Source organism: Ochotona curzoniae, unplaced genomic scaffold (genome assembly GCF_017591425.1).
Source record: "Ochotona curzoniae isolate NIBS_2020 unplaced genomic scaffold, NIBS_Ocur_1.0 contig_1, whole genome shotgun sequence".
NCBI lineage: Eukaryota > Metazoa > Chordata > Mammalia > Lagomorpha > Ochotonidae > Ochotona > Ochotona curzoniae.
The window spans coordinates 7339831-7362938 of record NW_024464918.1 but is presented as its reverse complement, the minus strand read 5'-3'; the positions used below and the strand labels follow the sequence as shown (position 1 = coordinate 7362938).

The window sequence follows — 23108 nt, the reverse complement described above, 5'->3', positions numbered from 1 at the left end:
AAAGATGCCCCTCCTCTCCTTGTCACCTATCATTGAAAAAATTCTAGCTAATGGAGGAATACTAAAATGAAGGGTAAGAGTTGGGCAATGAAAAACATATGTCCCTGGGATGATTCCATACCCAGGACCCAGGAAAAAGTCAATTACCTGTAGACCTTAATGCCAGTGGCCATCATGTCCAGGTGTTGTGATGGCACTGTTGTTATTTATGGAGACCAGTCAGTTGAGGGAATGGGATATGTGTTCCCAAGGGACTGAGCTTAAGTATGGAACCCCGGGAACCCGGCACAGTCATTCCTCTTAGCTACTGAAAATAACACAAAATGTGAAGCACTACAGACAAATGAATTGAATTCACTTTTGTACAAATTCAAACATGGACAATATTTGGAAAGGCGCCAGACATCATGGGTTGACATTTTAGTATAATAAAAGAGGTAGAAAAATCATCAGGCTCCTAAAGGATATCTCTCTAGAGTACCCACCTCTGCATAACCTCAACTCAGATTCTCATCCTGCATGAACCCATGTCTTGTATTACATTATAAGGTAGATCAGTAAAAGCTGTTTCTCAACTGAGGCCATGTCTTAGAAACAACTGGTGATCTGCTCAAAATTTTTATCCTGGTGGAAATGGTCTGGGGTGTGGCCAGAGATTCAGGCTTTCTAAGGTTCCCCAGAAGATGCCAGTACACAGCCAGGATTCAGGTACATTACACAGGATAGAAAAGCATCCTTTTCCCCAAGATTCAAGGTGAATCAGCTATATTTTCTGTGCCTTCCTCTGACAAATTAGTTGCAAATTATACTCCTGACTGCTTTTACATAACAAGTAACACAGTCTTGTTTTCATGAGAGATGCCCTCATCATAAGCCTATTTATTCTGTCATGCTTTGCTTTGCTTCCTTGGTATGTTCTCTTTTAAATGAGCTTACTGGATGAAGCCTTGGATGCAGGATGAGCTGGTCAATCATTCCTCTGCTTCCTCAGACTTGTGAGCATTGGGCCCCAGCTCTTAATCTCTGGGTGTGCATGAAGAGTTCTCATGAGTTGTAGTAACTGCGTTAAGTGAAGCTAACTATAGTGGCTCCCTGAAACTGGACTGTGTGATCACGTTGTTCATTCCGTGCTTACATGCATGAAAAAAAAAAAAAAGCCTGAATATCACAAGCTAAAGTAGCCTGTCCTTTTACAACAGAATTGGAAAAAGCAGAAGGCAGCTATCACCAAACTTCTGTTGAAATTCCAGTCAGACTATACATAAAGGACATTTGTACATAACCAAATATGGGATATTTCAAAAGTTTGTGGAAAATGAAATAGAAGGGGAGTTGATTTTGTTCTAAAAATTTTTGAAGTCACTGCAGTTTTTTTTTTCATTTTACATCTTTTCCATGATCTTTTTGAAGATCTCTTGCATGCATTTCAAAAGGCTTTTGCACCATGAGAAGAGAATATTCAATTTCATTTTTCATGAACTTTTTGAAAAGCTTTGCGTATTATTGTACAGATACTCACCAACTGTTTCCTGGTATTGCAGTTACTGAAAGAAGTGAATACTTCTCAGAAACCACATTGCTTCTTTGAGGAGGCAGGATCCTGGTCTTTCTCTATGCTAATTCATAAAGGGGGAAATTTCCAGAGTATAAATGACAAGTGGTGCATAAGAAGATTTTAGTCAACACCTAAGATTGCATTCAACAACTTTGGAGCACACACTGAGCTGTAGGCAAACATTTTCTATCAAGAACCAGAGTGAACATTTTCTATTTTGCAGACCACAAGATTTCTCTTGCTATGAATCAACTCAGCTATTTCACAAAGAACTAAAGTTACAAGGATAATAACCAAAGTCATGGGGATAGCTGCAGAAAAATATTTATAATGGCAATTAAAATTGGAATTTCATGTAATTTTAAATGTCATGAGATATTTTCTTCTGATTTTTCAGCCATTTAAACATGTTTTAACACTTGTGCAAAACAACCATCAGGATGATTTTTCATTTAAGAAATCTTGGTTTGATGCTAGGATTTAATACTTCTCTGTAAGTCATAAATTCAACATTTTGCCAAAGAGACAAGCTTCAGATCTGTCTCTGTGTTGGACAAGAACATTTAGCTAGAACTTAACTATATTAGGTTGTACTTCCTAAATTTTATTTTAAAATTACCCTCTGCTTATGACTAGTTATATAGATTTTCCACTTAGAATACTGATTTTTTTAAAAAAATGAATTGATTTGCCAGAAAATATTAAGAATAGTCCAAGTGATAAACGAGTATTTGAAGGGTTGGTATTTGGGAAATTGCTGCCTAAATTTGATTTTGACTGTGTTGTGCTCGGGAGGAATTCCTGTTTTTCTGAAAAAAAAAAAAATACAGCTTCCAGAGTGTCACCATGGCTCATTATATGAAGAGAAATGAATAAAGACACAAATAAAATATGCAATCTTCCATTACCAATTCACATCAATACCCACCAAGGTATAAGGACCAACATAAAGTAAGATTCACATTTAAGATGACTCTTGATATACACAGAGCATTGTCAATTTTGTTACCTCTCTGATGATTTTCAGAGATCATGAACCTATTTATGATAGTTTTTAATCTTAGTTTTTTTTTCCTACTGTTTGATTAGGAGCTGGAATATATACATCATTACCCACAAAGGTGTGATCCTCCATTTTGTTTATATTAAAGTACTCAAATTTTTAAAAATGAACAAAAACAGGAAAACCTATAAGGAAATGATTGTGAATTATTCCATCAGAAGATTGAGCTCTATACTAAGCTTAAATAGCCAATTTTCTTTTGACTACAAATGTTTCCATTAATACACAAATCTTGCTTTAATGTAGTATATCCCTGTCTTCGGTTATCCTTTCTGTGGTTTCAATGATCAACTGCCAAGTGAAGTCTGTAAACCAAACATGGAAAATTCCAGTAGCTTCAGAATTAGACAATTTATAAGTTTTAAGTTGTATTGTGGAATCTCATACTATCCTGCCTGACCCACTTAAAAAGTGAATCATCACTTTGTCCAGCCCATCCACACTGTACACGCTACTCTTTTGTACTGTCCATTGGTTATCAGACTAACTGTTGTAATATCATGGTGGTTTTGTGCATGCCAACTGTATTTCATTTAATAATGGCCCCAAAGCACAAGATAATGATGCTGACAATTTGAAAATCATGTCATTTCTTATAAGTTTATTAATTTATTTATATTTGCCTCTGTGCCTAATTTATAAATTACACTTTATCATAGATATGTATGTCTTGCTAAAAACCACAATGTAAGCAAAACGTCTGTGATTCAGGCATCCACTGAGGATATTGGTCCCCTGTCCTCAGTAGATGAGAGGCCATATTTTTTATAGTACTGCACTGGCTCAGAGAGAACCCTAGAGCTGCCTCCCAGCTTCTGTTTCTACTTCCCTGGTGGTTCTACTCCCTTCCCACCTCCTCTCCTTCCCTTCTCACCCAACGGGAAGCAACAGGTTCCTGGAGCGTGAATCATTCTGTGAGATCCACAGGGAACTCTCCACTGTCACTCTGCGTTGGTCAACAGCCATGGAAACTCTAACAGTAGCAGCCTCTCCCTTAACCTGCCCCTCCTTGAGTCCTAGGGTCTCAGTTCGTGTTCTCACATGTGCTCTCTCAGGGATGATTGGGATTCATGACATGACTTCAGTATTTCCCGAGGCCTGCCTCTTGCCTGCCTTAGGCTTGAGGGGAAGACACTCTTACCCATACCTCAGGTCAAAACTTCTCACTCTTGGCACTGTTGCAGCTAGAAATGAGGCATCTGTGATGAGATGAGGCTCACCTAGGTATGGTGTGGTTTGGCACAGCCTCCCTGCCCTCTACTCCTTGAAGGTCAACAGGCTCCCCACCCTCCCCAGCTGACTCCCGCTGTGCTCCCTGGCCTACAGTTCTACAATTGTGCTTTTTCATCTTTTGCAATCATAACATAAATTTTTCTTCCACGGAGCAGCCTCTCTTGGCTCCTATTTTTAGTTAGGAGCCTTATTTTAACTTTTGAAATGTTTATCTCATGCTGTAATCCTGTGTGGCACATTTATTAGGTTAATCTCTGTTGGACTCTTGGCTCACACAAGCCATGTTTGTGTGTTTCCTCCCTTGTTTCCAGCACTTTCCACAAGCCCTACTATCATCCAGCATATGAACGAATGCACCCATTCTTCCACATCTTGTGGGTCTGTGTCTGTGTTTTCTGCCAGTCGTGAGCAAATAATAATAATAATAATAATAATAATAATAATAATAATAATTGAGGCAAAAGGTCGTGTCTGTGACAATTATTTACAGACTTTCTGAAATTAGTTACTACAACACAGAATTTTACCACTGCTTATATAGACTTTACTTTGTGTTGAATATTATAAGTAATCTAGAAGTGATATAATGTATGTGGGAACAGGTGTGCAGGTTGTGTGCAAATATTATGTCTGGTATAAAATATCTGAACACGTGCCTGCTTTTCTATCTGTCCAGGGTCCTGAAAACATCACTCAAGGATTCTAAGGGAGACTGATAGATTTTTGGTGTCCATATAGGATCTTTTTTTTAAAAAAGATTTATTTTTATTATGTTTTTATTGGAAAGGCAGATATACAGAGAGGAGAGACAGAGAGGAAGATCTTCCGTCCGATGATTCATTCCCTAAGTGAGCACAATGGCCGATGCTATGCCAGTCCGAAGCCAGGAGCCTCTTCCAGGTCTCCCACACGGGTGCAGGGTCCCAAAGCTTTGGGCCATCCTCAACTGCTTTCCCGGGCCACAGGCAGGGAGCTGGAAGGGAAGCAAAGGCTGCCGGGATAGAACCGGCGCCCATATGGGATCCCGAGCGTGCAAGGCGAGGACCTTAACCACTGTGCCACCGCGCCGGGCCCCATATAGAATCTTGACACTTGCAAGTCCCAGCTGTTCCACTTCCCATCCAACTCCCTACTTATGGCCTACTTATGGCAGTAGAGAATGGACCAAAGCCTTGGGTTCCTTCACCCACATGAGAGACCAGAAAGAAGCTCCTGGCTCCTGGCTTTGGATCAGCTCAGCCCTGGCTGTTGCAGCCGTTTTGGAGTGAACCATCTGATGGAAAATCTTTCTCTCTGTCTTTCCTTCTCTTTGCAAGTCTATCTTTCCAATAAATACAAAATAAAATTTTTAAAGGGGGTTCACTTAGCAAAAATAGATTTTTAGCTTATATTTTGGTATAGTGGGTTGAACTGCCACTCATTTGGGAGGCCAGCATCCCACATCCAAGTGGTGGTTCAAGTCATAACTGGTCTGCTTCCAATCCAGCTTCCTACTAATGCTCCTAGGAGGGCAGAAGATGATGCTTCAAGTACGTGGGTTCCTGCTGTCAGGTGTGGCAAACTGGGGTAAAGATTTTAGCTTCTGGTTTAGCCTGTACCAGCCTCTCTGTGTTATTTTTTAACTTTAATTTTATTTCATAATACTATATGCCAGTCCTATTACCATCTTTGGATGCTAGACTTGAGTTGACACGAAGAAGAGAACCATCAGAAGTTCTATATATCCTAAGCTCTACAATTTATACCTGTAAGTGATTAAATGTGTGTTAGGTTTAGGATTCAAGCAAATGCTTTGTATCTCTTTTTACTGTTGGTAGGAAGTTAAAGCTGTTTCCAAACTTCATCAAGAGGTTTATCTTCCTTGTTTTCTCTCATGATGTGAGCTTCTCTAGTGTCCAGATCTGCTTACACAAACTGCAAGTCGCTCTGTGTACACTAACTTGAGCTGGAAGACTCTCTGTATACACTAACATGGGCTGCATCAAAGTGCTGCATGCTGCTCACCATTTCCTGGGCTTTTCTTGACACGGTTGTGTTTGCATTTGGAATAACCTCCCTGATCAAACTGATGCCTTTCCTGCAACATAATGACTTGTCAGTATTCTTATCCATTCTCAGTATCTTCATTTTCCTCACAAGCCCACCACTATTAGTGCTTTACTGTGCCGAGTGAATTAACATATTTGCTGACCATGAGCCGAGGCCCCCATCTTCTCCAGGGTTACTATTCATAATACGGTATGGCAGTTGCATTTTTTGGATTTATTGTCCATGGCTTGAAAACTTTTCATAGGAAGAAGTGAAAATAGTTCTTTATAAAGGTGCTAATGAAGTACCTGAAAATATAATCCCACTAACACTGAAATCAATTCTGTAATTATAGTTAAATTTCAGAAAAAATGGAAGACAGCCTCATTTTCCAGTTTGAATTGGTGAGAATAAATATGTGACCATAACAGCAGTCACTCCTGAATATTTAAGATGTTAAAACCTTTAAATGAAAACTTGAAAGGACTCATATTGTCTCAATACATTTGAGTACTATGTTAAGTAGGATTCTGAGCACAATGAAAAGAATCATTTAATCCACCAAACAAGTGTGCTGTCATCATCAAGCAGGTCTGGCTACAGATTTAACATCTAAAACCCAAAGAAGGAAAAGGGAAAAAAGAAAATCCAAAAAACATATTACGCTTACTTACCTTATTTTTAAATGAGAGGATTATGGACTTCAAGAAGAGTCTTTATACATCCCTGAGTCTCATCAGCTTGCTTTATAGATGCAGCCACTGAGGTTCATGGATTAAGTATGCTAAGCAGGTCTTCACAACAGCAAAGATAAAACTAGAACAATGCCCTGATGACTATCTTTCTCAGAATTCAGAGCCCTGCTGAGTTCATGGGGCAACATTCCTGTGACATGGCTTGCAGTTTAAATAGCTTCTGAACACAGCATCCCTCTGCCAGGAGTGAGCGATTGTAGACCAACAGCTAGTGCTAATGTCCCAATAATTTGTTTATTGTCAACTGTGAGCCAGGCCTTGCCTAAACATAGCAATGCAGAACTTTCCTCTTCTGCCCAAACAGTTGTACATAGCAGAAATTATTTGTCTTAGCATTATTTTCTTCAATATGTGCATGTGAAAGCCTGTGGATTAAAAGATGAATTTGAGACATTCATATAGATAGAAAGGGAGAGAACTTGTGTAGTATTGAAGATGCTGCTGAAAATACAATAACATAATTGAATCTGGGAGACATTTGTACATAGCACTCTCAAGAATATCTTTGAATTCTTCAGTCCTCTTCCAAGAACGGGTATAACATAGAAATCAATTTAAACTTCCCAAGACACTGAGTTGTCTGGGAACTTTCAGTGTGGGTCAGTGCAATGGTCCTACCCTTCTGTGGATACTTCAAAAAGTTCATGGAGAAGTGGACTTAAAAATAAGGGGTTTGGTGTAAAATTCACGTAAACTGTGTATAGTTTTTCCACAGTATACATTTTCCAAGTTCTCCCATATTCACTGATTTCAAAGTTTCAAGGGCCAAAATGAACATTCTGCACTATCATTGTGTCATCCCACTTGTTGAGTATGCTGGCATTCAGTAATTCATTCAGATTTCATGGAGCTAGGAAGAGATCGAGATGGATTTAAATTGCAGAATCCTCGCTTCTCTCTGCTCTCAGCACACCGACGCTACCGTGCACAGCCTCATCAATCCCAGGGCAGTGCAGCAGCCTGATTAAATCAGCATGGCCATGCTTGCTGAGGTTGTATGAAATCAGTCTTTCCTAGGAGCTGAAAGTCAGACACTAATGATTTGCTACTATTAGCAATTGATTGTGGATATCACAGCTCTGTCCTTCTTCAGGGGATATGTTATAAAAGCAAAATAAACATATTGCATTTGAATGGGTATCGATTCCATATTCAGTACCATTACCCTGCCTTTTAGTCTACCAGGCACTGGAAAAAGAAAATTGCTGTTCAGAAACACTATTTGGTTAAGCCCAAGTACACACGGTTGTCTTTGCCTTTAAAAATGCCATCAGATTTTGAAAAACGCCAGGGAAAACAATATGTGGGTTAATTTCAGTTTCAGAAGAACAGCAGGAATTATTCAGGTAAAAAAATATTTATGTTAATATAATGCAACTGCCACATTGTATTCCTGACCAGTAGCACTTTCTAAACAACAGCTGCTAGAGATGTATACATATAAAGAATGGCAAATCTGTGGAAAATCGGATGTTTGTATTGCAGGTGATCCTTTTTTTTATCATTGTGTCTACTCACAACTCTTGCAAGATATGCAGGATATGAAGTTGTTGTGTAAGTAGCAAATCCAACAGAAATAAGCTGCCTTTTTTCCTTATCTACACCTCTACCAACATGAAGTTATGAATACTCTGAAGTGATTTGAAAGGTGGACCTGTGCAACGTTGGTATTATCATATTGATGCCTATATATAATCACTTCCTGCGAAAACAGTTATTCAATTTCACAATGTGTATCTTCTCCAGTTCCAGTGAGAAGAAGGAAAACAAAGCTCTGTCTGACATCATTGGCTCTGACACTTAGACCTCAGGCCACTCACTTAACCTTTGATTTTATGCTATAATTTGTGAAACAGAAGCAAAACGAAAACTCTATGAGTTTCTAACTCTCTGTTCTGATGGGTTGCTATCTTGATAAATACAGCAGTGTTTAGCAAGGTGCTTGATTCCTAACTGGTAGAACTCTATAGCTATATTATATTTGCATTGTCTTGTTCTCTGGTCTATATTAGGAAATAATTTTTCTGGATTGCTGCATTAATATTTTACTACTTTTAAAGGGTCAAATCAAAGCCATGAGCCAGGAATTTAGTACAAGCTTCCTATATGAATGACAAAGACCCAAATACATGAGCCATCCGCTGCTGCTTCCCTCGGTACATTAGGTGGGAACAGGCTGAAAAGCAAATCAGCCAATAGGTAAACTGGTGCTATGAAATAGTGGAGGCATAACCTATTTTGCCACAATGCCAGGCCCTAGTAGTTGATTATTTTTAAGGTGACATTGCCTTACTATATGTAAAGAAAGGGAAACAACTTGAACCATATTAAAGTAAATATAAGCAATCTTCATCCAATTCATGGAAATGCATGCAAGTGAAAAATTCTGCCTGGATTTCAAACACATCATTTTTCTATCAGTCACTTCTAAGGGATATTTACTCTGACAAGTAGAGGTATATCCTGCTTTAATCAACCTATCAGACATACTCAGCTCAAGGAGTTTTCACACCACTTTAAAGATTTCAACAGTTACAGAAAACTAAAAAGCATATGCCCTGCCCTTGAAGAGTTCTGAAATTATTGACATCTTTTTGTGCAAAGGAGAAATCACCCAGAAATACCATAGTAAGATTTAAATCTGAAGCAGTAACTGACAACACATTGTTTTAACTATTTCATTAGCAAATTCCATTAACTCTGCCTACCCCTTCATTTAGCTACCCAGATGAGTAGCGATAGATGATAGATAGATAGATAGATAGATAGATAGATAGATAGATAGATAGATAATATAGATATGGATATATGATATAGATACAGATATGCCTTCCGCCTTTTTCCATGCCAGCTGCAATTTCTGACTTGCCAATACATTTGTTTTCACATTGATGTTCTAATGTAGGTTTTCATTGTGTCTGTGAAACCATGTTACCCATGAGTTTTACTTAGTTTTGGTGAAGAAAAGGCTAGATTTATTTTTTTAAGTCTTTGCTTGCAATGACTTTTTTTCTCTTGCTTCCATATTCTTTTTGTCATGTTCTTGATTTCCATCTTTTCCTAATTGCTTCAGCTAAATCTAGTGCAGAAAATTTGAAACCCAGAGCTACATATGTTTGCTGATAGTTGACTATGGTGAGTGGTATCTGCCATTGAAAAGACCACATCAAATCCCTATTACAGCAACAAGTGGATTGGGTATGATCTGTAACAAAGGATGGGTGCATTAGCCTGTACCCTGTATCATTTGGAAAACACATTTTTCAGTTTCCCCAGAAATATAAAGTAAAACACAACAGAGTACTAATTATCTAAGATGGAAATAAAGATGACAGAGATTTTTTGTTTCAATCAGAAGCTCACATTTCTTTAGTATTATTATTATTATTTGTTCCTTCTTTCCACTCAATTCTCTTAGACTGAAAAGGAGAAACAAGAAATAGCAAAAAGGAGGAAGGGACTGCTGGGCTGAATAAGAAAAAAGAATTCCATTAGATCACAATATAGTTTCCCTGTATGTTTGAACATGTTCTCAGAGAATAATATGGTAGATATCAGAGCAAGCCAATATTGCTTGAAGCATCAGTCCCTCGGCTGAGTACTGCCAGCAGTCTAGGATGTTGGAAGCCAGCTGGAGGGAGGTCGCACCTGCCTATCTTTCTGTCAAGAAACTATCTTATAAGTCTCTTCCACACTCTAGGTTGTGTCTAGACAGTGGTTTTTAATTTCTATTAGAGATATAATTCTTCCATATGTTATCTTAGTCTACACCTTCCACTTAACTTCAAAAATTGTACTTTTAAACAGCTATAAAAGAATCATATCTTACCTGACAGAAGCCATCTCTAATTAACTAATTCATTGACCACAAAGTCATTAGATAATATAAAATTTAGCACTCTTGGCGAAGTCCCTCCTTGTAGGGAAAGGCAAATTCCTCCGATAAAATAGTGCCCCGCCTGCCCAGCCATTACTGTAATTAGGAAGATAAAATAGATTTCAAGAGAGAAGTTTGAGACCACTATTTTGTGGAACGTGATGAGTACAGAACAACAATGACAAGAAGAAAGAGTGTAGTACAACCAAGAAAAAAGAAGGTTTTGAATAAAAACTGCATAAGAGTAACCACCTGTGGGTTAATTAGTTTTGTTTCTTGACACTATGTTGTTGAAGTGGAAAGGTTCAGCTCTTTTTTTTTTTAAAGATTCATTTATTTTTATCGAAAAAGCAGGTTTACGGAAAGAATGAGAGACAGAAAGATCTTACATCCTCTGGTTCACTCCCCAAATGCCCACAACAACCAGAGCTGAGAGGATCCAAAGCCAGTGTTCAGGAGCATCTTCTGGGCCTCCCACATGGGTACAGTATCCCAAAACTTTGGGCCATCCTCCACTGCTTTCCCGGGCCACAAGCAGGGAGCTGCATGGGAAGTGGAGCAGCTGGGTCATGAACTAGCACCCATAAAGGATATCAGTGCCACAAGGTGGAGGATCACCCAGTTGAGCTATTGTACCAGTCATTAAAATTTCTTGCACTGTATCCTGGCTCTGAGTTTTGATAGTGAATGAAATGCTATGTCTTAGAGGCTTTTTTCTAGGATGGCAATGAATGGCACCATGATGTTGTAAGGCCTTAGTTGGGCCTGGTGAAGTGTAATGGTGGGAGATGGAAATGTGGTGGAGATGTCAGTTCTTTCTCTTCAGGTGTTTGCTAGGCATGTATTACTGACAGTGAATGTTGAATAGCTTGAAGCAGTCCAAGTCAATGTCAGGAGACAAGGAGCTCAGTTTGCACAAACACCTGAGTAAGATATCCGTGTTGCGCTTTGACCTTTCCTGGGCATTTTGTGCATTGAGATGTAAAGACTGATAGAATCATGACAGTTTTTAATGGTAAATATTTAAAGTGAAAACTTTGCCCCCTTAATAAGGCAAGAGGTACTCTTAGAGTGCGCCTGAGCGGACATTTCTCCCTCATCCACATCCTGCCACGAGAATGCTTTTCTGAGCCCCTTTCCTGCTTTGTAGTTCTGTCTCTCTCCACTGGAGCTTGCTTTGTGGCCTTCCTTTATCCCCAGGTTATTTGATTTTCTACTCTAATTTTCTCACCAGCACTTTCCTATTTAGTTTTTATAGAATTTATTTTTCCATTCCTAAGTGTAATTTTTTGTATCTATCTCATTTGAATTTCATTTCATGTCATCCCTGCAGTGCATCCAGGCCACTTTGAATTCTGAACATGTTTTCTCTTTCTGACAGCTGGGCATTCATTGTAGAGTATAAATATATACTTAACTGCAGTGACCACCACATTTGCAACTCTAAAAGTGGAGAGTAAGTCTAGAGAAGATATGGAAGCTGTCCATAAGGCTAGATTAATTGACATTTGTTCTTGCAACAGGGCAGGCAGAATGAGTGGAAAACCAACACTTAGAATATGCTCCTCTGTCTCTCTCTCTCTCAGGATATCATTGTGTATCATCTTCAGTCCCCTCACTCTGCAAAACCACTTCCCTTGATCCATTAACCACATGTCACACACTTTGCCTGTTGGTGTCCCACAGTTTCACCTCCCCTTTAAGACTTTGACCTAGATGTCTAAGAGTATTTTAAAATATGATGGAAGGTATTAAAGAGATGGTCTCTTGGCCCATCCATATATTTATACATATGCATATATATTTATAGACACAAATGTAATACTTCAAATGGTTCAAGGTAAATGGAATCAAAAGGTAATATTGTTGTAAAAATTTTTAAAGCCCATACAACCATGGGTTATTTTAAAAGTTCATAGAAAATCCTTACGATGAAAAAGCTGCATGAATCTCAAGACTTTGGCATCAATATGACTTTATCTTTCAACTCCTTTTCCCATAAGCTTGTTGAAGTATTCCCATGCATATATATATATATATATATATATATATATATATATATATATATATATTTGGTATATACCTAAGGTTTGCCATGTAATGTGCCAGGTGCTGAAGGAGTCCTTGTTTTAAAATAGCTTTCGGTTTTGGAGTCAGGAGAGATACATACAAGGAAAATATTTTTTTCCAGTGACCATAGAAACCCAGGGAATGGTTTTGGACCCCAGAAAAGGGAGATGCCAGCAAATCCTCCCAGAAGAGTGTATGCAAGAGCTGCTAGGAGAGGCCAACTAGGAGATGTGAGCAAGCCATTTGGGACATAGACATAAAGGCATGACAATGGGAATTCCTGGCATGACTTCCAGAGATGTTGAGCCCAGACTTTATACAGTATAAAAATAGGAAGCCAGGATCAAAGAACAAAGGGGAGAGAGAAAAGGGGCAAATTTAAAGAGTTTTCTTGTCCAGGTTAATAAAACCAGACATTAATCTAAGGGCACTGGGAAACCATTGGAAACTTTTTAACAAGATTACATAGTGAGACCTGTGTCTTATATAGATAACTGTGATACAAATTCAGAAAATGGATTTAATGTGAAGATAGTCTGAGAGGTGAGAGGGCTAATTCAGTAGTTACTGTACCAGTGTATGGGAAAGATGGGGGAGATCTGAACTAAAGCAGAAGCAAAAACAACGTGCTGCTAATCATGAGCTCCACACATAGTTGTTTACCATTGGGTATTGTATTTTTCATCCTTTTAATACCAAGAGAAGAATGATGAATTCAGGCTCTGATATTGCAAGTGAGAAAACTGAGGCTCAGATAGAAGAATTACATGGCCAAAGGCTGCAGAGTAGCCTGCAGATGTTAAGTCTGTCAACAAGCATTAGTGGTTAGCCAACGGTCCAATAGCAATAGCTATTGGACAGAAGGAAAGACAGGTTAGAAATATTTAATAGCCAAGGTGTGTGATGGGCCAGCTTCAGAGAATTCAGAAAGAAGAAACAGAATAACTACAATGTTTACTCAACAGGATCTAAAATGGGGGATGGAAAAGAATGGAGTTTTATCCATTCTTGAAAAGCGTCTTTGACATTTATTCCAGTTGAAATGCAGCACCTGGAAAGTGAGCCGTTTAGCACCATTGCTGTCTAGACTTTTGACCCTTCTACAGTCTATGGGTAGGCAACCTCCCTGTCTCTTTTGGCCTGGGCTCCTCTGCCAATGCTTCCAGCTGTCTGCTCTACAGTTACCTCAGTGTCTTTGTCCCCTGACCTTTCTCCAGACTGACCTTGCCAATCATATTGCTTGTATCAAACCGGTTGTTTACTCTGTGCCAGTTCCTGGGCAGTCATTCAATGTTATCAGTAAACATCAGCCGGGCCTTGCTTCTTTCACTCAATCTTGTCTTTTACCAACTCTATTTATCAGCCTCTCTCCATCCTGTATTGCATTGTACGCATCTCCTTAGACCCTAGTCTGTCACTACTTTTTGCTGCATGACTTTGAATATCAAAGTCATGAACACTGTGGTCATTCAAATTGGCTATCTTCTCCACATTTCTATCCCTACTCATTTTTCTCCTCATTCATTTTTTTTTCAGAAAGGAATGCTTTGATGCTTTCATCAAAAAAGGCTTAATCTATCAGTTGTGTACAACTTATGTGTGACATTCATGATGAAAATTCAGTTGATTTTTTAAAATTGTATCACTTCAATAAAATTAGTGTCTTTGTTTTCAGAGTTCCTTATCCTAGAGTAAAACATGAAAACGGATCTGTATTCTTTGTCTTTGCCTCGGGACAGGATGAAGTAAGCTAAGCAGAAAGAATAGCCAGTGAACTGCTAGGTACTAAAGATACATTTAAAAATTTAGCAAATGCATGTCATTTGTATCTCCCAAAATTGAAGGCTTTTGCTATGCATGACATTGACAAGTCCAAAGATGTCATCGAGTAGGACAGATTTCTAATAAGAAGGTACAGGAAATTAAATGTACAAATGCACACTTCATTTTGATTTCACAGATGTGAATATGAAAATGTAAACAACCTTTATCTTATAATGAAGATAATTAATATGTTTTCCTCCTAGTTTTACAGATCTCTTTATCTAGTGCCCATTTTACAGCATTCTCATTCATGCTATAGTCCCATCTATTGACAATTGGGCTTGCTTTCATGTTCTGTATAAAGAAAGTGCCTGAAATCCTGGTTGCCCATTTCTCTGTGCTTAGGACTTGATTTTATATCCTCCTGATTCAGTGGTGTTGCTGAGAAAGACAACTACAGCTTCACTAAAAGTGGAATCACCAGAAGAGTACAAGAGCCCATGAATCAGGAGGATATTTTTGAATCCAGAATAAAATATAGATATGTAGATACAAGTGTATTAGAACACATTTTGCACTGTTCTATCCAAGTAGGAGTTAAGTGGGGAAAAGAAGTGCTTGATATAAACCAAAAAGTCTTTGATTCTTGAGTTTTACAGGTATATTGAAAATCTAGTTAGTTACTTTATATCAGAGTTATACAGAGAGTAAGATATCTTCCATTTGTTGGTTCATCCCCCAGAAGGCTGCAACAGCTAGCGCTGAACCAGGTCGAAGCCATGAGCTAGGTGCTTCACCTGAGCCTGCCACAAAGATAGCAGGAACCCAGACATGACGTTACCTTCCACTGCTGCTTTTCCCACCCCATAGCAGGGAGCTAGATCAGAAGTACAGCAGCCAGCACATGAACTGGTACCAGTATGGGATGATGGTGTTGATGGTCAAAGCTGTACCCTCTATGCCAAATACCAGCCTCTAAATTTTTATTTATTAATTTATTTTTATTTAATATACAAAAATATAGAGGCAAGGAGAGCTATTCCATGTGCTGAATCACACCCCCCAAAAAACCCTTTCAAAGCCAGGGTTGGGCCAAGTGAGAGACTTGAGCTCTGCGTCACGCATATGAATGGCAAGGATCCTCCTATTGAACTATAATGTGTTGCTGCCAAGGAATATGTAATTAAGACCAAGTAGGACGAAGAACTCTCCATCATGATATGGGAGTAGGTTTTTGAAGCAGCATCTTATAGCTTTGTTAGAGGTACATACATGACAGAACAGCATATTTGTTTGATGTAATGCTCATCTGTGTATGTGCATGTTTACCTTATTTGATTATAACATTTTAAATCAGAATTTTAGTGTCTTACTATCAGAAGCATTTGATCATATATATAAAACATAGCCCAGCATCTAGACAAAACTATTTTTCTGTGTGATGGCCTCACAGCTTGTGTGGGTGTATGACCATGATACATACATACATTGGAATATGTCCAAATATTTTTTAAATGCTTATTCACTCTGAGAGAGAAAAAAGAGAATATGTGTGTGTTACAGAGACTGAGACAGAAACTCAATGAGAGATGGATATAATGGTATTCTGTCTGCTGATTCACTCCTCAAATGGCTATGATAGCCAGGTCTTGGCCAGACCAAAGCTTAGAGCCTTGGACTCAATCCAACTGTCCCATATGGGTGGCAAGGATCCAGTTACTTGATTTGTCATCTGGCAATTCTCAGAATGTTGAATTAAAAGCATTGAGGCCAGAACTTAAAGTAGGCACATCAAAAGAGGCTGTAGTATTCCCAAGTGGTGGTTTAATCCGTTCTACCATAAGCTTCACCCCACCATGTGCAGAGTTCATAATGATATTTTGGAAAGGCTACAACAGTGTTTGTATTTTTCAGTGATTGCGCCAGCTCCTGTGCTTATTAGATAGAACACACTAAATTCCCTCAGCCTCCGCCTATTTTCTTCCCTCTAATGAAGGTTGTCTTTTTCCATTCTTCACAATACAGCACTGGAGAGCAATGGCAAATTAAAAGCCAGAAAGTCCAAGAGCAGCTTTCTGACTCCTGTCCTGCCATCATCCTCTCATGCTGCTATGTCAGAGTCAGCTCTCGTCTCAGCTTTCTTGGTAGTGTCTCTTCTGTCTGTGTAATGGGAGTCATTTCACTAGATTGGGTGTGGATAGTAGTACTGATGTTGTATTCCAGCACACAAGTACATATTTATATGCATACATATTTATTTGACAAATTTATTTGTATGCATATATATTTGTCTGGCAAACTAATGCACACACACATAGTTGCACAACCATATACACATGCACATCCAATTACACACCAGTATGCAAAACCAAACCCCCACAGGTGAATGTGAAAATACACTTTTGTACTCCTTCTGTATGCATGTGTGTGCATACATGACTTTGGGGCATACACATGTGAACACTGCCATGCACATATGTATATGATGTATATATGTATATATTTGTACACATGCATACAGGGTCTGAATCTCCTTTTTCTTTCACTTTTCTAATCTAAACTTTTGTTTTTGCTCCCTCATTCTCATTTCCCATTTTCCCCACTCACCATTCCAGATATTAAGACTCCTGAGCTTATCATACAGTTCATCACTGTTATGAATATGAAATCCCTACTGACAAGGCCTGGATTTATCTTTCTATAAGATCACTGAACTATCCTTTGTGCAAGATATGGAAGATTTCATAACCTGCTTGGATAGAGGAAACATCAAATCATGCAAGCTTAACCCTAACGAAGTGAGGGGTCACCTGGGCCTCTTGTTGTGACTCAGGCTGCCCGTGTTATAATACTTGAGGGACATGGAATTGCATGCTTTCCAAAGCCTTCTTTTCTGTAACCAGCGGGTGTGATCACACTTAGGGATTTCCATATGTTTTCTAGCACTTTTTCCCTATTGCTTCTTTGTGATGCTGTCTTCCCTTTGATGTTTTAGCTTCCCCAGCACTGCAGTGCTCTGTGTGTTATATTGAGGAAAGAGTGTTTTAAACGTCACTGTGTGGTGGGACAAAATATGGTATGGACTAAGGAGTGGCTTCATGCTTCGCTTTAGATCTCATCTCTGAAGTTTGTTTCTATGTTTGCTTAACACATTTGGGAAAGGACATCACTGGAGTTCATATTTGCTATATCTGTGTGGGGAGGATTGAAGATAGGCGTAAGAGGAGGAGTGTGCCTCCTCATTGAATTACCCAGGGTCATAACTCATACCTTGTTATTTGGGCTGCTCATGGGCTTTCCAGCTCTCTGAGCTCTAGATATTCTCACCTGTGAGTGTGTGGTCCCTCAATCCACGGCTGCGCAGGGTCCTCAACAGTCAGGAGAACACACCCATGCAATACATAAAGACATTCCTTCAGTCCATACACCTTGGTCCTGTGAGATTGTGATAGAACTGAAAACTTCCCCTTGCCTCAAGACATTGTAGTAACCAGAACATCATAGCACAGTACACTTTCTCACATGTTGGTGGTAATGATAGTGTTAACATACCTACTCTATACATACAGTTATGTACCATATATAAAACTGGACAATAAATAACTGTGAGTACTTTACAGATTTACCAGAGCATGCTTCATGTTTTTTTAATGTGTCCCCTGGGTCCAGCTTCATACATCTGTGTTACTGCATCATGTGATTATACCACAAAGCCACATTAGGTGTTGGACCTGTATCACCTAGGTTTGTGTAAGTGCTCTGTGGAGTTTGCCTAATGGCAAAATTATCTGAAGATACTTTTCTCAGGGATGTATCCTCATCATTAAAGCCTGCATGATTGCAATAGAAACTGGATTTTCTAGTAATATTGGACAAGCAGAGGAAACTTAGGGGGATCTGTTGGGCAGAATTAGACAAATGTTTTGAGATCCTTGGGATATTTTGCCAGTCTCTTGTCTCGAGTGCCAACACAAACATCATCTGAAAAATGCCACTGTGGCCAAATGTACAGCCACACTATAATTTGTATATCAAGATTGAAAAATCTTAAAAAAAAAAAAAAGATTGCTGAGGTCCATAGTGCATTCTGTGTGGAAAAGTGGTTTCCAATTATTCACTCAAATGACCCTGCAAAACAGGTGTGCACACTTAATCAAAATCTTTCTATCCTTGCTTCTTTAAGTCCCTACACAGAATATTCAGAATTGTTGTCAATGGAACTTAAGGTACTATTTCCTAGCAATTTTTTGTGAGGCTCTAAGAATACCAAGGAAGGTAAAATGTGACCTCTGACCTCAAGCATTCACCATCTGAGAAGGAAGACAGAAACATTTTTGTTATAACATACTAGAATGTTCATAGCGTGAATACATGACTGCATAGGCCAAAACAAGAACGCCAGGAAGCATAGCTCAATATCCCAGGGGAGAAACAAAGTGCAGGATGTCTTAGCAGAAAGGGTAGGATTAAGTCAAGAGAGTGCAAGTGGTATGACAGGCCCAAGCAGAGGCGCAAATATAGTATAAAGGTAGCACCTACCTGTATCTAGGTGTGTGTGTTAGTGGGTGGGGTTTCAAGAAGTCTGTGTCTGGGAATAGGTAGCATGTCCCACTGCAGGGTCCCAGATGGAGGAGGAGGTGGGGAAACCTGAGAAGCTCTTTAAGCCGAAGGGAGCCAGTGCAGGCTTAAAACAAAGAGATCAAATATATTATGTCAATTTCAATACTGTGTGTTTAATTCCAATACAGTTGGTTTTAAACCCTAAGAAGTTTTTCCTTTATAATTGTGAGCACCGATAATTTTAGCAGAATTCCAAGATTGAAGTTTTTGTTGAGAAATTATTTCTCATGCAGAATAAGATGGAGACAGTTTAATTCATTAATCAGTGCCTTCTACTTTTTCACGGAGCATCTGTTTATGCAGAGTAAAGCAAAGGTCAGATTTTCAGTTGAGTCCAAATGACAGAGAAACAATATCAGAGTTATAAAGGGAAATCAGTGGTGGGTTAGAAAATCCCTCTTTGGGTTCTAATGCAAAATGCATCCATGCCATGTTTTAGTGTGTATGACACTTGAAGGGCCCATCACCCATATGGAATTTAGTTATTTTAGAATATGTGCATTATTAACGAAATGTGCTTATTTTGTTTATTTGGTAGGCATAGAGACAGAACATCTGAGCTTGTGCCCCGGGTTCACTCTTCAGATGCCCACAATAGCCAGGTTAAAGCCAAAACCTGGAATCTCCATCCAGGTCTCCCCCATGGGATGCAGGGATGCCGATACTTGGAGTCATTGGCTGCTGCCTTGCAGGGTGGGTTATAAGGAAGTTAGATTGGGAGCCAAAGCCTAGAAAGAAACAGATGCACGCAGACTCCGTAGCATCTGAACTGCTAGACCAAGCCCGACCCTAACTGGGCAAGTTCTCTCTTTGTTTTCTGTTTCTATTATTCAAAGCAACCGAACACCTGATGTAAGTGGAGATTCAGCAATCAGCCATATGTACTGCCCAACCTCTGAGGGAGGTGGAGTTTGGAACGCAGATGTTACCTTTGCACAGGCTCCAGGCAGCTGCCAGTGTGTGCTAGGACCCAAGACTCTCCCTTGCCCTGCTGAACCTGGTCCTCATTCATCCCACTTTAGCCTAGAGCCCAAGTCCTTTGTAGAAAGTAATGGCTGCTGTCATAAAGGCTTGAGATCAAGTCACTTGGGGATTGAGGATGACTGGAACAGTATATTCTGAAAGATCCCAATGCGTCTCCTTAGCATTCTTACCTTCTGCAACAATCTGCTACTGTGTCAACTTCAGCTTTCATCTCCTCTGAATGCCACCCGGTCCTCCCTGTTGTCTCATGTCTATAAAATGTACATCTCTCCCATGCCTTTCATCTGAGGGTTTATACCAAGATTCAAGTTTTCATCAGCAATGGGTTAATGTCAGTTGGAATTAACAGTGGTTTCACTCATTGGCTTTTATCGTTAATATTTACATAGCTTCCAGATTGTGGCCTTTTGAGTAGGAAGACCAGCAGAATGCAGAATGAGCTAAGATCCGGAGGCTTAGAATGTGATTTATTTCATTAAAAATCAAAAGAAGAAAATATTATACTTTTTTATGTTTTTAATAAATAAAATGAGCTGAATGGTTTCCAGTAAAAGTGCCAAGAATAAAATAGAAGATGTGGCTTTACCCAAAGTCTTAGGATTCTGAATGGATACTCAGCAGTAGTAGCCTTTTCTGTGTGTGCAGACATGTAGAAATCTAAAAAACAAAATGATCAATTTTTGTTGATCAAAAAAAAATACAAGTAATTTTTGTTACTTGTATTTTCAGGTGAGTAAAGCTTACCTAAAGCCATCTGTTGCCAGTCTGTGTGCATTTATGCTGCTACCAAAAGAGTGCTAACCCATTTTCTTTAGCTTGTCCTTCAACTCAGTATTTCCAGTTCTTTATCCTCAACTATAAACTGACCACTACCCAACTGCAACAGCTTTTAAATAAGGTTACTTAGGAATCAGGTTAATATATTCTACCCTAGGGTATCCCAAAATAAACCAAGAGCTCTATGTGGATGTTTTTCTCTGCATACGCATCCTAGTCTGAATTCTTAACCACCTTGACTGCTCTGCCCCTTGCCTTCTTCATCATTTTCAGACCATGCATATCTATTGAACTTTTATTAGTGCTAACATGTAGTGTGGATGCTTTCCTGATTCTTAAAATGTTTTCCCTATCAGATTAGAGGACTAATGGTAAAGGGAAAGGCCATAACCTTGATGAGTTCTTGGTTGTAAACCTTGCTTCATTTCTGGCAGGTTGTATGTCATTGATTCGTGTCTTTAGGTCTAAGCTTCTGCATCTGAAAATGGGAATGAGGCTGTATATCTGTGGGGACAGGAATTTCTGTTTCCTCATAGGTACTATCCCAAAAGGGATGCTTCTGTTTAACAGTCTGTCTAAAATAGCACAGCAGGATTTAAGATGGCATTGAAAGTTGGGTGTTCTGTTTGGCAAATATCTGGAATTCTCATACAATATTTTAGTGTTGCTATTTACCAATGGCAATTTTTATTTTAAATTGGTGAACTTTTAAAGTCTTTGCTGTTCTTGAACATTGACTATCTATCATAAAGTCCTAAGTCAGGCTTTAGATATACTAACTTGCAAATTTTTGAATCCACGAGACCTGTTGGCTCACTTTATCATAATCTGGAGTGTATGTCAAACTTTCCTTCCCAGGTCAAGTTCAAGAAGCTATTATCCAGTTTGTCAGTGTAATTTTATACCTACCCTCCTAATGGCCTGCTTTCCCCTTTCTGCAAGTATGAAGCTGGTTCTTCTCTGAGGACTCAACTGGAGTTGTTTGGTATGGAGAGTGTTTTGCTGGGTCATTCACAGAATGACTGATGACCAGGGCAGATCCGTTTCTCTGTGGTTTGGTGTCTTCATCTCACCACTGGCCTCTGTGCCTTGCCAGAGGCAATGTCTACTAAAGCCTTGTATTTACTTGCCTAGATTAACGAGTTCAGAACACACCATGCAGAAGCTGCATCATGCTCTTAGACTCAAAGGGGCAAAGCCAAATATGCAACTCAAAGATGGGCCAAATGAGTCTTGATGTCTCAGTGACTCTAATGGATAGGTTTTGAAATCATACCTATTATAAATTAGAATTCCTACAGATTGAAGATAAGCCAACTTTCAAGCATAACAAAGCAAGCTATGGTGAAGAACATCTGCTTAAATGAATAGCCTGGTTTGATTCTTCTCTTCTTAAAACTGTATCAATTTTGTGGCCATTAGCATATTAGAAAATCTCTCTATGCTTTGTAGTCCATCACTAAAAAATGCCAGCTTTAGTCCTCAGTCTTAATAATTTTATGAATGAATTAATGAAAAGATGTTTAATGCACAGGGTATAATTTTTGAGACACACATGTCCAAAGGAACCATTGAGCATTGTTTTTATTTTTTATGCTTTGTAAGTGTACTGCAAGAACTAGATGCTATATACAATCTATATGCAAACAGTGTGTCTTTGAGTGTTAAAGTGATTTGGAAGAGATTGAGACAAATTCTAACAACAACAAAAAAAAAAGACAAACAACAAATCATCCAGCAAGGAAACATTAGGAATATAGTTGAGGTCAAAGAGAAAGCAGAAATTGTTTGTGAAATTGGAGTTCCCATTTCAAAAACAAAGGAAAGGAAAAAAACGTGCATTAGCTTTCAAGGCAAGTGTTAGAGTTGAAACACTTTTTGAAATGTATTGTCCTACATGCTTGTGAAACCCCTCCGGATCAAGGTGTTTCCTTGGGTCAACACCCTGGTTTCATGGACATCTCACAAAGGACTGAGTAGAGAAAATAAATCTTTGGGGAAAAGAACTGAGATTTTAGGACAACACCTCAGGGTTTGAGTTCAGGGGATCTTGAAGAGCAAAAGCATGCCTTGAACAGCTGGAATTCAGTTTCCACGGGGAAACCATGAGTTTCTGAGGAGGCAAAGGTGAAGGGAATGTTTGATTAGCTGAGAACGAGTGCAGAATGACAGCTAGGAACTGCTAAGGCATGGGTGAGGGCTAATGGTAAAGAGGAGGTAGAACTCGAGTAACCAAATGTTTCCAGTGAATTCCATAAAGAGGATCTTTCCAGGGAACAACTACATCTTGTGGAATGTTGTTTTCTGATCAGTAGCAATTTTTCACTCTGGAGTGTACTGGCCAAATCTTCAGTGTATTTTATATTTTCTGCATGTCGGAAA

The 23108-nt window shown here is 39.0% G+C and overlaps 1 protein-coding gene across 5 annotated transcripts in view; it reads left to right on the top strand.

Moving 5' to 3' along the window:
- The window catches only part of TENM2 (teneurin transmembrane protein 2), an 884000-nt gene that overhangs the window by 378763 nt on the left and 482129 nt on the right, over positions 1–23108 (top strand). The window contains exon 6 of one of the 5 annotated variants that reach the window (XM_040984225.1): positions 22499–22512. The exons of the other annotated variants lie outside the window; for them this stretch is intronic. Within the exon in view, the coding sequence (XP_040840159.1) occupies positions 22499–22512 (14 nt within the window). The remainder of the gene's footprint in view (positions 1–22498; positions 22513–23108) is intronic. 5 annotated transcript variants of the gene reach the window in all.